Consider the following 13,764-nt stretch of genomic DNA (forward strand, 5'->3'; position numbering starts at 1 on the left):
GCAAATTAATACCATTTTGCCTGTCAGTGCTCATAGGTGTAAATGTAAAGTAGTTTAATTTGATATACAGGACCTTTTAACTAACCATACTATCCACAACATCTCTAACCATGGTAAGTCATATAGTTAGTTTGCAAGAGTCAGGATTACCTAATCTTACAAGAAAGGATATTAAAAAGTCATGAAACATCATTGTTTTCACAATTTGCCTTGTGTTGCTTTGAGAACATGGATAGCGAAGGACAAGAAAAAATATACAACAGGAGAAGAAAGGGTGGGGAGGTAAAAAGAGAAATAAAACAGATCCATCCATAAAATTATAATCTAGACCAAAGAGGCAAAATGAAGCACACATTAACAGACTGGCATTTCTATTCATGGAGCTGAAGGTACACAATAAAGATTCAGAATGGAAATTGAAAAGAGAGCTGGTGGCTGACAGAGCAGGGTGAGTTATGAACTTCATGGAGGAAAAGGGAAGTTGAAAAAGGTCAAACCCATTATGAGACACAAAGTGTTTGTTTTCACAGATACACTTGCTTACATGGACAGATAAGACACAAAATATGGCTAAAAATTCAAAAGAAAACTATATTTGGCTGTTTGACAACTTGGACAGCCACAGTGTTTCTGCTCTCTGAAGTGACTGGCTTTATCTCACATTGATGTTTGTTATGTTACAAGCCTGAATCTCACTGATGTCTCTGTTTCAATCTCCCTCATCATTGGAGACTGAGATGATCTAGTAAATCGACCTCTGTCTGCACAAGTTTTTACATCCAAGACAAACAAGGACAAGCGATTCCACACATAACCACCACAGAACTAATTTATGTGTACAATAAGCCTACCACCTGTCTCTTCTGGACATCCTTTCACAAGCTCAGAAAGAAGAACGCACACACGAAGGAATCTACTGCAAACAGAGCATCTGCAGCTTGATAAAATATAAAGTAAATAAATAATACGCTAATATAAACAAGACAGAGCTTCAAAGTACAGGATGACTACGAAACCCATATAGTAAAATATGGGTATAACAGTCCAGAGACATCAAAAAGATCTGTCACAAAAAGGCTTTTCACTTCACTGTCAAATCATTAAACTCATTTTGTAAGGCATAAAAAAATTCAATCATCAATTCATTTTGCAGAAGAGAAGCAACCGCACGCATTTTCTGTACGGTTTTATCATCCTAAACTGGACACCAGTGTAGTAAAACTCAGTCAACGCAGTATACTGGTTGTTCAATGTAACTAGCTTGGTCACAATGTAAAGGATATACAATAGAGATAAACAATAAGTTAAATATACATGATCTGTCTTACAGTGGCAGATGAAGAAAGATTAGTCAATAGTTTATTATTCAGTTATAAAGCTAAGTTTAACTTCATAATTCGCTTTAACATTTCTGTGGCAGATCTCATGTATTCAGCATTTGTCTAACAATGGCAACTATTTCTATCCATGACTTATCCACTAAACAAGAGTCATAAATATAAAACATGCTCCTAAATTAAAATACAGTAGCATTTCAGCATCTTAAACAGATTCACATGCATGCTCATGAATACACACATTCCTGGGCTCAACATGAATGGAAGAAAAGCCCCATACTTACACGAGAGAATGTGCTTTATCCGGTTTCTATTTTCCCCAGACTTTGCAGGACAATAGAAATGTTTTAAAGCGACAGAAATGGGTGAAAAAAGCAGAGTGGTAGAAAGAAGAAGGTCACTCCATTCAGAACTAAACCTTCCCGGTTGAAAAGCGGAGAAAACGGCTTACGGAGAAAGGGAGGCAGAGGGAAAGCGGGAGGGGGGTGGAGGAGTGGAAAGAAGCAAACCAGACAGCGAGTGAGAGGGTGACCGAGAGAGAGAGAGGACGAGCAAGAACCCAAGTGAATGTGAGGGAGAGAAAAAAGACAGTCAGGAGCAAGAGGTAGGAGGAGAGAGGGAGAAGTTGAAATACAAGTAATGAAGTGTGTTCAAGCATCATTCCGAATTTGTTCTCCTGCGGTCCCCTTTGATATCCCATTTGTTTCAGGACCATGGACAGTGGGCTACCTTTTACTGTATGCTGTCTGCAGGGGTGGAGATTTAGAACAGTAAAAATACACAGTGGAAAAGACCTGGCAAATTCACAGCTTTAGAAATAATTACTACACCACTTATTTCACAATTTAGTAGAACAGCTCTTCAAAATTACTGTTTGATATTCTGTTTTTGGAATATTGGTTCTCAATTTTTATCCTATTTGTTATGGATAAACTTTTTTTCTGGTGCTATATTGCAGTTTATTTCTCATCAAATCTGCAAAATATTAAAAAAAAAAAAAAACCAAAAACTTCATGTGTCATGTGTCCCAGATTTTACGCACACATCTGCACACAAAAAATTATTTAAGAAGGCACATTCATGACAAGCGTTAACTTGTCACTTATGGTCCAATAATAATTTCCAAAGCTGTAAATGCTTATTGGTTAATATGAAACTGTTGTTTGATCACACATGTAAATAGTCTCTAAAATTTGTGTTGTGCATGATTAGACTGAGTACCTGATCATACAGTGGCACAGGTCAATAGACCTTTTTCACAGCAAATATTCTGGCTTCTACAAGCAAGCAAAACACATGTGTTACTGGTAACATTACCTGTGGCTCTAGTCCATTTAGTTACCAAAGGTCATTCCACTGAACCAAAATGCACACTCCTAAAGCCTGAAACTAATGCCCTACCTGGGATACAGCAATTATCAGTGATACCAATTACACCAGTGTGTTTTGCTGCCTGAGCAAGTCAAAACGTCAGCTAGGAAAAAGGTCTATGGCACTGGTCTGCATGTTTTTGCACTTCGATTACTGATCAGCTTCAGACATTGTATAGTCTTGTGCCTACCTCAGCTGTCAGAGTGAGCTCAGCTGGATCCAAAAAGACTGCTGGTTGGGATGAATGGCTGCACCTCTCTCTTTTTTTTTTTTAACTAACTATGTTCAATTTCACTTCTTCCACTGTTGTTTGGTTCAAACAAGAGAACCTGACAGACACATAAATTCAAGTCAACACTAAAACTAGTGATTCCACGGGCTGTAACTCCACTTTCAATGACAGCAGCAAAAACAATGCCATGAGATGGGTCATAGTGAAGGGAGGGGAAACACTGCCACCTGCTGACCACATGCTTAAAAAAAGCCTCACAAAGCTGGTCTTGCCCACAGTACATTAAAACATTTTACTCTTTGAAGAATGAGCAATTGACAAGAATGGATGGAGATGTGATATCAGAGTAAGTGAGCAATTTACATAATGATGAACATAGAACCAACAGAGCCAAGAGGTCAGATTTAGATAAAAGATGTCAGTCAATGTAGAGTAGACAAAAGCCACAATATATATTGGATTTAAAGGAGAAAGAAAGACGGGATTAAATGAAAAAGGCTAAGCTCAACTAATAAGAGCACAATAAAAGATGGTGATGGGAATACAGGTCATTCTGTGTCTATGTAAACACATGGTACATGTTGTTCTCAGGGTTTACATTGCTCTCCTCTGAAGAGATCGATCAGAGCCCTTTATGCGCTGACAGAAAGGGAAGGTGGGTTAATGAAGAGCTGACTCATGTTTGTCTGATATCATGAGCAAAGAATTAGATGCTCTGAAAAAACTTAATAGCACATTTATCCATAAATTCTTTTTTTTTTTTTTTAAAGCATTCAAAGATAACACAAATCAATTCACTGACGTATTAAAGCTTTCCTCTCCATAAGCTGTATTAATAGATACACATCTTGCAGACTCAGACACTTCTCTCACACATTATTCCTTTAAATCCTCCTCCCACAAATTGACTGTGAAAGGAAAGGTTGAAACACACACACACACACACAAAAGGACATATTCTTTCACTATGAATACCAAATGAAAGCTCAAATCATATGAAGCTCCAGTTCAGTTCTGATTGACTGTGATAAATCTGATACGTGACCCTGGCAGAAGATTCATGATCTCCAGTGTCTTAAATACATGGAAACAGATTATTCTGATTCTGATTTGTTTTAATGGATTTCATAAAATAATGGGACAAACAACAAAGATTGATACTGGCATTGACACCTGGGCTTCTTTTAAGACCATATGCAATAAATTCAAAAAATCCAACCTTTTCAAAAAAGTAAATATAGCACTATTTCTCTACCCATTACTGGAACTCACTGGTGATTAAAAATACACTCACATACTCTCCCACTCTATATTTAGGGATCTGACTTTCAAACAGAGGCCAGAGGAATATATAGCCTGTCTCAGTCTCTGTAGACCCTGTCTGCAAAAGACTTGTGCAGACAAGCATTGGGATGATGCCAGGGTGAAGAAGTGAAGAAAAACGGTTCTCCCAGGCTTTTCCCACAGCCTTTGACCAGAAACACCTCACACAACCATACAAGAATAAGTCCTCTTGGAAAGGAGAGTATTCTGTTGTCAGGAGGAGGCTGAATAGAAGCTCAGTTCTCACGGTACCATTAGCATAGTGTAGTTTGTTTTCCAACTTGATGGAGCAGACAACGCTGCCCTCTCCTGGCTCGCACTAAAATCTGCCATTAAAGGAGAATGTTAACAGAAACACCAGCTGTGCTGAATATCAAATGCCAGGCACTGGAGAACACAGATTGGCAAAAAATCCAAAATAATCAAATATCTAGGCAGGCCTGAGCACACCTTTCACCTTGCATTGATTGTAATCACTAAACTAACAAAGTGAATTACAAGTTAAACATGCTCTGATATACACACTATCAGCCTAGCCTTTATTTATTACCTCCACCAAGGAGGTTATGTTTTTGCCAGGGTTTGTTTGTTCGTTTGTTTGTTTGTCTGTTTGTCTGTTTGTTTGTCTGTCCGTTAGTGTGCAACATAACTCAAAAAGTTATGGACAGATTTGGATGAAATTTTCAGGGTTTGTTGGAAATGGGATAAGGAAGAAATGATTAAATTTTGGTGGTGATCGGGGGTGGGGGGGCCCACGGGGGGGGCCACTGATCAGCCTTGGCGGAGGTCTGCGCTCTCCGAGTGCTTCTAGTTAAGATTGTGCCTGACGTCTTCTACCAGTGACTCCAGCACTATTTTTCATTCTCTGTGGGCTATAAATCTAAAACTTCCTAAAGTATTTGTTTCTCCTTTCACTTGTAAAATATGACAGAATAAAAACATGGTACCCTGCTTAAATATTTTACATGACACTAGCTCCAGTTTTCCTTACCTGACTGATCATTCATCATGCGGATAGCTTTAGCCTTGGCCAACTCCAGAGCTGTAACCCATCTCTGACGCTCCACCTCTGTGCTAGCCTTCAGATGGTAAGTGCGTCCACCACTGCTCAGGACAATATTGCAAGCGTCCTCTGTATCAATGTGCGCTGTGGCCAGGTTGATGGTTCCACGACATGTATGGGCCATTTCTGCTTGAGTCCTGCAAAGAAGCACCAGACAGAAAACGAGACAAAGACAGAAACACAGAGAGTAAGAGCGAAAGACAGGCAGACACAAGGAAACAGCTGTCATTGATAAATTCTATCATTTTTAATCACCCACTGTATTTTATTAAAAAATAACACTGCAAATTATAAATACAAATCAGGAAGATTGCGAGTAGGATTAACTTGTACAATTAAAATTCCTTGAACCAATAAGCACAAGCAGGGGAAAAAGGGACAGCAGACTGCCACAGGCAAGTCATTCTGAAAGCCAAGCAGCAGTGCAGGTACCTAGTCACACCTTCTCTGTAACACATCCATTCTGGAAATATAAGCTTGCATTTGCTAATATAATAAAAAGTTTGAACTTCACTCAGTTTGACCCTATGCCCCTGTTCTGAGTGTGGGCATTCGGTGTAGCCTCCACTAAGGGCAACTGTTGCACATTCCGTGGGCCACAGTAGTCCAGATAACAAGGCCATTGTCAGGCTCCAAGCCTGTGTAGTGAACAAAACCAAACAATGAATAACAGTGTGAACAAAGAGAGAACAGAGATTGAATGGTGGTACAAAAAAAAGATAGAGAGAGAGAGCGATAGCTGGGAAGAGAACGCCAAAGCAGGAGAGCAAGAGATTAGAAGCAAAGTGCAAGGGCAAGGGAGTTCTGTACATGTGTAAATACATACAGTATGTACTGAGAAAGTCAATGTCAATGTGAAATTGTAGGTTTTGTAGAAAATCTTCCAATAAAATAAAAGGTTGCACAGCTTAATAATGTACATAACTGAGTTATGGTAAAAATATTTGAAATAAGGTCTTAAGAAGAAATGTGTTTCTAAAACAAATTTCATTCTGTCACATTTTGTCATGGTTTGACAAACTAAGCTGTAGAGCAGGCATGGACCATCATGTCCGTTAGAGAGGCGAGTGTTTGCAGTTTTTAATTCCAGCTACAGACAGTTGAGTTTGCTGATTAACACATTTAACTACAAAGCAGCAGCTAATCAGCAAAATCAAATGCTGTGCTCAGTTTAAGTGAAATTAGCATGGAGATAACTCAGCCTTTCGTGTCACATGATTGCCCATTCACAAGTGGGGAAACAGCCACTTTGAAACATGCAGTCATGCAATCATGTGGATGCATCTGTATCTGTCTGTGGGTGTTAACACCCATTCATTCATCCTCAGTGAGTCCTCACTGCCACGAGCAGCTGCCTCTCAGCAGTGCTAAGCTCTACACCAGCTCCGGTCTCAGTTGACACTGACAAGGTGGCTGGTGCCTTATTAAGTCAGAGGTTGAAGTGTATTTATAAGTTCCGCCAGGCAGGGACTTCCCTCACACTGCTTCTACTGGGTGAAGTCAAGCCTTGTTATAATGCCAATCTAGAACAAGCTCTTCAGTGTACTGCTCTTCTGCTGGTGCTCAGTACACATCAGTTATGCAGACAAGACCACACTGGGGCCATGCGAAACCGCGTGGAGGGCAGGCATGGTTCCTGAACAGCCCAGTTTCCAGCCTCACACAGCCAAGCTCAGCTGTACAATCCTGGCTGTAAGTGGGTCAACAAACTGAGTGTGCTGCTGATGAGTAAGATGAGATTCACACTGATCGCCTCTGCCCTGTGGAGAGGCAAGGCCATGCACAGGCCAAGAAATTATCCAGTCAGGGAAACTACAAAAGCTGGGAGAGAGAAAGGGCTACAGGGGCATTTAAGGCACCAGTATGGAGAAGGCGAAGGTGAGTGGGGGCAGCTGAGGGTCTGGAATGTTGTGCTGAGCTGGGAGAGGGTTCTTTACCTGTCAGTTCCCTGTGCACACATCCTCATAAAACACAAATCCACCGTTCTGAAGCATGTAATGACAGAACATCAACCAGTGAACAACACAGAACAGACTGCCATAAGCACACGGGGACACAGAGACAGGCAAAGGAAATAGGACACAGTAACCAGTGTGAGAATGTAGATAGGTTTTGTTGTGGCTGGAGGCTATAATCTCACAAGATAGTGAAGGAGAGAGCAAGAGACATGCTTGAAAATGTATTGTGCTGAGGATAGAAAGCAAACATAAGAGCCGAAAATCAAAGCAACAATACTACAGCCCTTTGGTAAATATGGAAGCAATTAGATGGTGATAAAGAAGATGATCAGACTCCTTGTTCATTCTGGCATCATTCTACTGCCCTCACCTTCACATTATAACACAAGGACTGCCCTGGCACACACGTATACACACACGCACACACAATATCCTACTGCCAAAATCAACTAAGAGGCCATTAACAAGATTAGATCACAGCATCCCCTCTTTTCTCCCTACACCTCTTCCTCCTCTTTCTGTCACTCTGCTGATGTGCCAGGGCAGTAAACAGGGTTCAGCTGAGGCTCTACCCTCTAGCTGGGCCCAAGGTTGGCTCGCTCACCATTCTCCTGCCCTCCCTGTTGCCAGAGCTTTGCGTACCAGGAGTAACACCATAAACCTGACTCTCCACAGGGACCTAATTGTGTTGAACCCCCTACTGAGCACTTGAATTGATGCTATCGAGTAACTCTGCTGTGGCTGAGAAGGAAACATGGCAGGTCCACTCTACTATGAAAGACAAGGCTGAATTCACCGATATGGCAGCTCCAATAGCACTCAAAGCTTTAATGCTCTATAATCTTCCCTAAAGCACCAAGCCGGATTTGCTTTAAGAGGTGAGTAAGTAGTGCTGAGAGTATTAAAAGTGGGAGGAAAAGTCAATTAAGAAATTAAAAATGAAAGAAGTCCAGTGAACAGACAAAGATCTTATCACTCATTTTGGTGAGAACTGCACAATGAGGCTCTTAGGGTGATTTGAAAAAAAAAAAAAAAAAGATAAGACACAAGGCTGATGTGGCGTAAAAGACGGCCAGTCCTGCACCGTCAGAGCTAAAGTAATCAATGGGGCAATGTTGCATCTCTCCGAAACTCATTACAATTTAACAGGCACAAGTGCTGAGTACGTAAATCTCTACTCAAAGTCAAAGCACTGATTATGGGCTGCCGCTGGCCTTTGGCTTCACAGCAACAAGTTACAGGACTAAGCCTTTGCTTTCACAACAGTGGGGTCTGGAAATTAAAGAGATCCCTCAGGTTATTGGCTAGACGACTTCTAAATGGCAGTCACTCACTATCGATTAAAGGGAAATATAAACTGGCTTTTTGAAAAGGGAGAGCAAATATTGAACACTGCAAACCAAACAGTGAAATGGTCAATACATGTTGTACCACAACTAATGTGACCTAAGTCGACAGGGGTTTAAATGCGATGTTGTATGACAGGCTCAGTAGTCATGTTTTTCCACCAAATATCACATATGTCTTAGTGACAGCATTAAACCACATAAAAGGAGAAAAAAACTGGATTTAAATAAAGTCTTTTAAATCTATCTATTCATGAGAGCAGTTAAAAAATATTCTGCTGACATTTTACAAGTATAGGTGGCATGCAACACAATTTCCATTTGATATACATGCTTCTTTGTTTACAAAGTTGTCTGACCATTTCACTTCATTTACAATAGAAGAGCAGATTGCTGTCCATGGTGAAGGTACAGAGTGACACACACACACAGAGCCTGGAGTAAGACACACAATGTGGCCTGCCAGGAGGACATCAGTGGAGGGGACAACCTGTGCGCTTCATTGCCTCTGTGCTCAGATGTCGATGGGCTACCTTTACAGCAGGGACAGCAATCACCTTACAACATAATGGACTATTAATAGAGGGTAGCAGCAACAGGCGTCTTTCCTTTCACCATGTGTACAGGCAGGATTAGGGCTTTGGCTACAATACCACTGTGTCAAATAACACTTTGCTAACAACAAAAGACAATCAAGCTGCTTGAGAAAGTGTAGCACTGTAATGTTTTGACAAGACTATAGCATGGTATGAAATGGACCTGATGGTAGAGAGCATTTCTTATACTGGGAAACACAGCCACTATAGACAACATTATCTGTACAGTGATCAGCACAGTCTGAAGCAATTTTTGAAGACTGCTAATATGCAGATCTGTTGAGGCTTCAGGGCAGAACAGTGACTCAACATTTGTGCCTCCCAGTTGGTGGACCCATACCCATGCCCTCTGATTCACCCCATAGACGTCATAAACAAGGCAGTGCATCTCATCCTGTTCTGCTGCTGATTCTGCCCTCTAACCTCCCAATGAAAGATGACAATTATCCTAGAGCGGTAGGCTTTATGTCACATTAATTATTTTATTACTGCAAACATTTACAAGTTGGTATAACACATTAAAAGAGGAAGTTAGAACATGTTTTAATCATATCTGATGTGTGAAGGCATTAAACAGTCACAGCCTTGACTAACAGCAGCTGAAGATTAACTCCTGTGGGTGCTCCCTACACTCTGCTGTGAACCATTTAATTAGAAAAAGTGGGTCAGGCAAGGTGAACAACAGTCGCAACAAGTAAAAATCCATTGCTTTTATCCAGACCAAACACAATACCACCTAGTTGACTTTGAGGTTTTCAATATCTCTTAGTCTTCTTTATGAAACTAGCATGTTAAAGAAATCCTTATTTTGTTAAACATTCTCCTACATCATGCCTGTCTATTCCTACATCCAAGACCGATGGCTTAAATAGTATTATGCGCTGTATCATCTTCAGACCAAACAATGCAACAGGTAATTCACCTGCTACCAATAATGGTAGCGTTACCATTTGACCCATCATACAGTAGTTTCCCTAATGGTAGGCAGTTGCCATTTTGTGGGGGTTTGGGTCTAAATGGGTCAGACTTTAAAGCAACTACATTTTTTACACAAAAACTGTAAACTAATTCACTCTAACGAATTGAAGTAGCCGAATAACCCGTCAATGAGCACTGTAATACATTTGTGAAGTGCTGACAGAAACACTGCATAGCTAATAGTCACTCAGAGACCTGACCCGTGTTTTGAACTCATTATGAGCCATCCACTGTTTCCACAACGGGTTTCAACACCCACACCTGTGGAAACATGACTCCCTCACAAGAAGCACCTGAGCCACAGGTGTTAGGCTATTGTATGGCTAACTTTAGCTTGCATCCTGCAATTGCGTGTTTCAGAGTGAAGACAGAATGATAATGATAGCGACCACCTCTTGCATCGTATCTCGTTACACTGACTTAGTAACCTTAGTTAGCTAATTCAGTGAATGAATGAAAGAGCTGCTCTGAGTCACTTGGGCATTCATGAGGAAATTTAACATTTGGAAAAAGTGACATAGACCTAAAAGCTCATATATCGTGCGTATAAAGGCTGAAAAACAGGATTGCTACGTTTAAAGATCCATGGATGAAGTCATGTTAATGTCTGTGAGGGCTGGACAGCTGTGTCAGCTGCTGTCAAGAGCCCACCGACTGAAGCTAGCTAGTGCGTTAGCCCAGTTAGCAGGCTAACGTTGGTGCCTACTGTAGCCTATTTCTGACACTTCACTGAGTTAGAAGCTTTAGTGATAATAAGGTGTACTTATGTCAGTCTGTTCTGGTTCCCTTCCACTACCCACATTCAGTCAATTTAAGACATATGCCCATTTGTCACTGTCACCACAAGTAAACAGACAACTGAGTGTCCATTTGACAGCTAGCTTTAGCCTGCTGTTAGCCAGCTGAGCCAGCTGTAATGATGCGCCGATGGATAAATATGACTTGCCGTGCACTCACTTTTCGTTTATTTTCAGCTTTCTTAAGGCACGCATCTTGATAATTTACCTGTAATATGAAAGCAGGCCATTGCTGAGGACGAACCATCGCCGCTGATACCCTTTCAAGTAGTTGGTCCATTTAAAAAGCCATCCTTTGTAAGTATCCGACCCTGGTGCCGGGGCCGCGGCTGAGGCGGATGCCGAGCCCTTCCCTTGCTCGCTCATCCTCCGCTCCGCCGCACGCCGAAGGGTGCAGGAATAACCGGGGACAGGGACACTACCCCACCGGACTGGGGACGAGAGCGTCGGCACTCCGAATGAGCTCGACGGAGGAGGGTCTGGTCTAGGGCGAGAGAAAACACCGAGAGTCCCTTTCACATGACGCCGGAATGGACACCGGAGGAAGGACGAGAAGTGATGCCAAGACACTTAGCTGATGCAGACTGCAGAGGATTCAGAGCACAGAGCCGGACTGGATAGAGAGCAAATTCACACAGTGTCCATATCGCCTCATCACACTCACAAAAAAATGAACAATTATATCCATGACAAGAGCGGCAGAAAGTGCAAGGACATGAATGTGAGTGTGAGCGGCGGCTCTGACTGCAGGTTTGAATGGGAATGGCTGCTCTATCACTAAAGTCTGGGCTCCAGACCTGTACCACGTGACGTTGTTATCTAAACATTCCTAAACATTTGACATGTGGTTTGACTGTTGATACCGGTCAGGTGATACAGTGATAGTAACACCACACCACACACCACACACTGGGCGTTAGTTTTATGTCAAGTGTCATTTAAGTAGTTCACAAATAGAGACATAAACAGTATCACTGCTGCTGCTGATAGTGAACAGTGCGTCACTACTATTAAAGTGCATGTTAGTAGAGCCTGAGTTCATGTTAGGATACTGAATTAAGTTTTAAGGCTCATATGTAGATCACCCACAAACCTGGATTACAACAAATACAGGCGGTATCTCTTGTAATTTTATTAATCACAAATTTGCACTGCTGAAGATGATCACAACTAATGCACACCTGGATCATTCAAGCTTGCTCAGTTAAAATTGTTTCAGTGCATAACGTGCATACAATGCAGATCTGTAAACATTTCTTGAATAAGATCAACAGTAGGTAGTGTTATCACAGCATAGGAATTATAGTTAATCGTCAAGTGCATGTAGAAATTTTGAAGCTATAAATAATGTGTTATCATGTAAGATTCACAAATAAACTTTCTTTTGATCTTATTAACAGACATGCCGAAATAATTCCAGTATTATTTTATTTTGGACTACAGTGATTAATCTGACAGCCAACTGATATAATCTGTCACTAAATTAATTTGATTGAAGTGATGATAACCTGTTCATAGTCGATACAATATAGTCATTAAGTTCTGCCATCTCCTATTCATTCCCTTCATGAAGTGGTCCAATCTATGATTATTTGGCCCTGATTTGGCCCCTGATATGCTGATAACATTGATTTACCACAAGATGGCAATGTTGTCAAAATTATCATAATGTGGTGAGATGCGTTGCACATCTTTGACAAGTAAACCAGAGAGAGATTGGTGTTCTCAAATGCATTTAATAATTCATCACGTGTCCAAAAATAAAATGAAACAAAATACTCACAGTACTAACACAGTAAAAATAAATACAGGAAATGTGTCCGATAAAAAACTGTAGCCCTTATTATTTGGAAATGCACACACAGACAAACTGATGAGATCTCATGCTACACGCAGTTGCTTTCTAGTGTATCTCTGCTACATATTTCTTTTTTGAACTAGAAAATCAAAAGAGCTAACACAGCCACCTGCCCTGATTTAAGGGTTCAACACTACATCTTACAGAATCATGAGCTTGTGCTCTCACATGCCAGTGAAAAACAATCACATTCACCCCATTCAGCTGCTCATTACAGCATCAGAAAACCATGTATTACAAAAATTAAACACAAGATCACATTTTCACATCAGTGCAATTAAACCCTGACCCGTTGGCTCTACCAACAAAAGCATGCAAGTCAATTACTCTATGAATCACTCTTATGTACAATGGGTCTGCATATTTTCAGTGCAGCCATATTCACAAAGTACATAGCTTGGCCTAATCAAATGAAAAAGCAACTGTTAATTTCACAACATTACCAATTAGATACTATTCAAATACTGCAATAATCGCCTTTTAAGGATTACTGTGTGTCTGATGTTCACCTCTTGGGGATTCTAAAGAAGTCAGCAAGCTCTGGTTCTTATTTCTGCAGGATATCTGTGCATGAATGTTTTACGTCTAGTGTATGTGAGGCATTTTAATGTAATTGGTTATTATAGTCAGTCTGTCCCTGTGAGATATTATTGCTCCCTCTTAATCCAAAGCTTCAACATCTGTCTCTTGTCTTGCTGCATCTGTCCTTTTCCTGTCTGAATGTCAGCTATTAAAACCCACCTCGCTCTGGTTCCCTCTTTTTGATGCTCACTTTCTTTCTCACACACACACACACACACACACGCACACACACACGCAAACACACACACACACACACACACCTCACACACACACACACACACACAAATATCCACATGGAGCATGTTTCGTGTTTTAGGCTTTGC

The 13,764-nt window shown here is 40.9% G+C and overlaps 1 protein-coding gene across 5 annotated transcripts in view; it reads right to left on the reverse strand.

Annotated features, from left to right (window-relative positions):
* osbp2b (oxysterol binding protein 2b) overlaps nt 1–11,748 on the reverse strand; it is a 46,768-nt gene extending 35,020 nt beyond the window's left edge. For 2 of the 5 annotated variants that reach the window (XM_030142850.1, XM_030142849.1), the window contains exons 1-3: nt 11,210–11,748; nt 7,264–7,311; nt 5,255–5,463 (exon numbers count right to left, since the gene is read on the reverse strand). In XM_030142850.1, coding sequence (XP_029998710.1) covers nt 5,255–5,463; nt 7,264–7,311; nt 11,210–11,367 — 415 coding nt within the window. In that variant the 5' untranslated portion in view covers nt 11,368–11,748. Of the gene's footprint in view, nt 1–1,621; nt 1,770–5,254; nt 5,464–7,263; nt 7,312–11,209 lie in introns of those variants that run through there. The other 3 variants (XM_030142851.1, XM_030142854.1, XM_030142855.1) reach the window with 3 other exon arrangements.
* Between the last annotated feature and the right edge of the window lie 2,016 nt (nt 11,749–13,764).

This window comes from Sphaeramia orbicularis, chromosome 9 (genome assembly GCF_902148855.1).
Source record: "Sphaeramia orbicularis chromosome 9, fSphaOr1.1, whole genome shotgun sequence".
Classification (NCBI taxonomy): Eukaryota; Metazoa; Chordata; class Actinopteri; order Kurtiformes; family Apogonidae; genus Sphaeramia; species Sphaeramia orbicularis.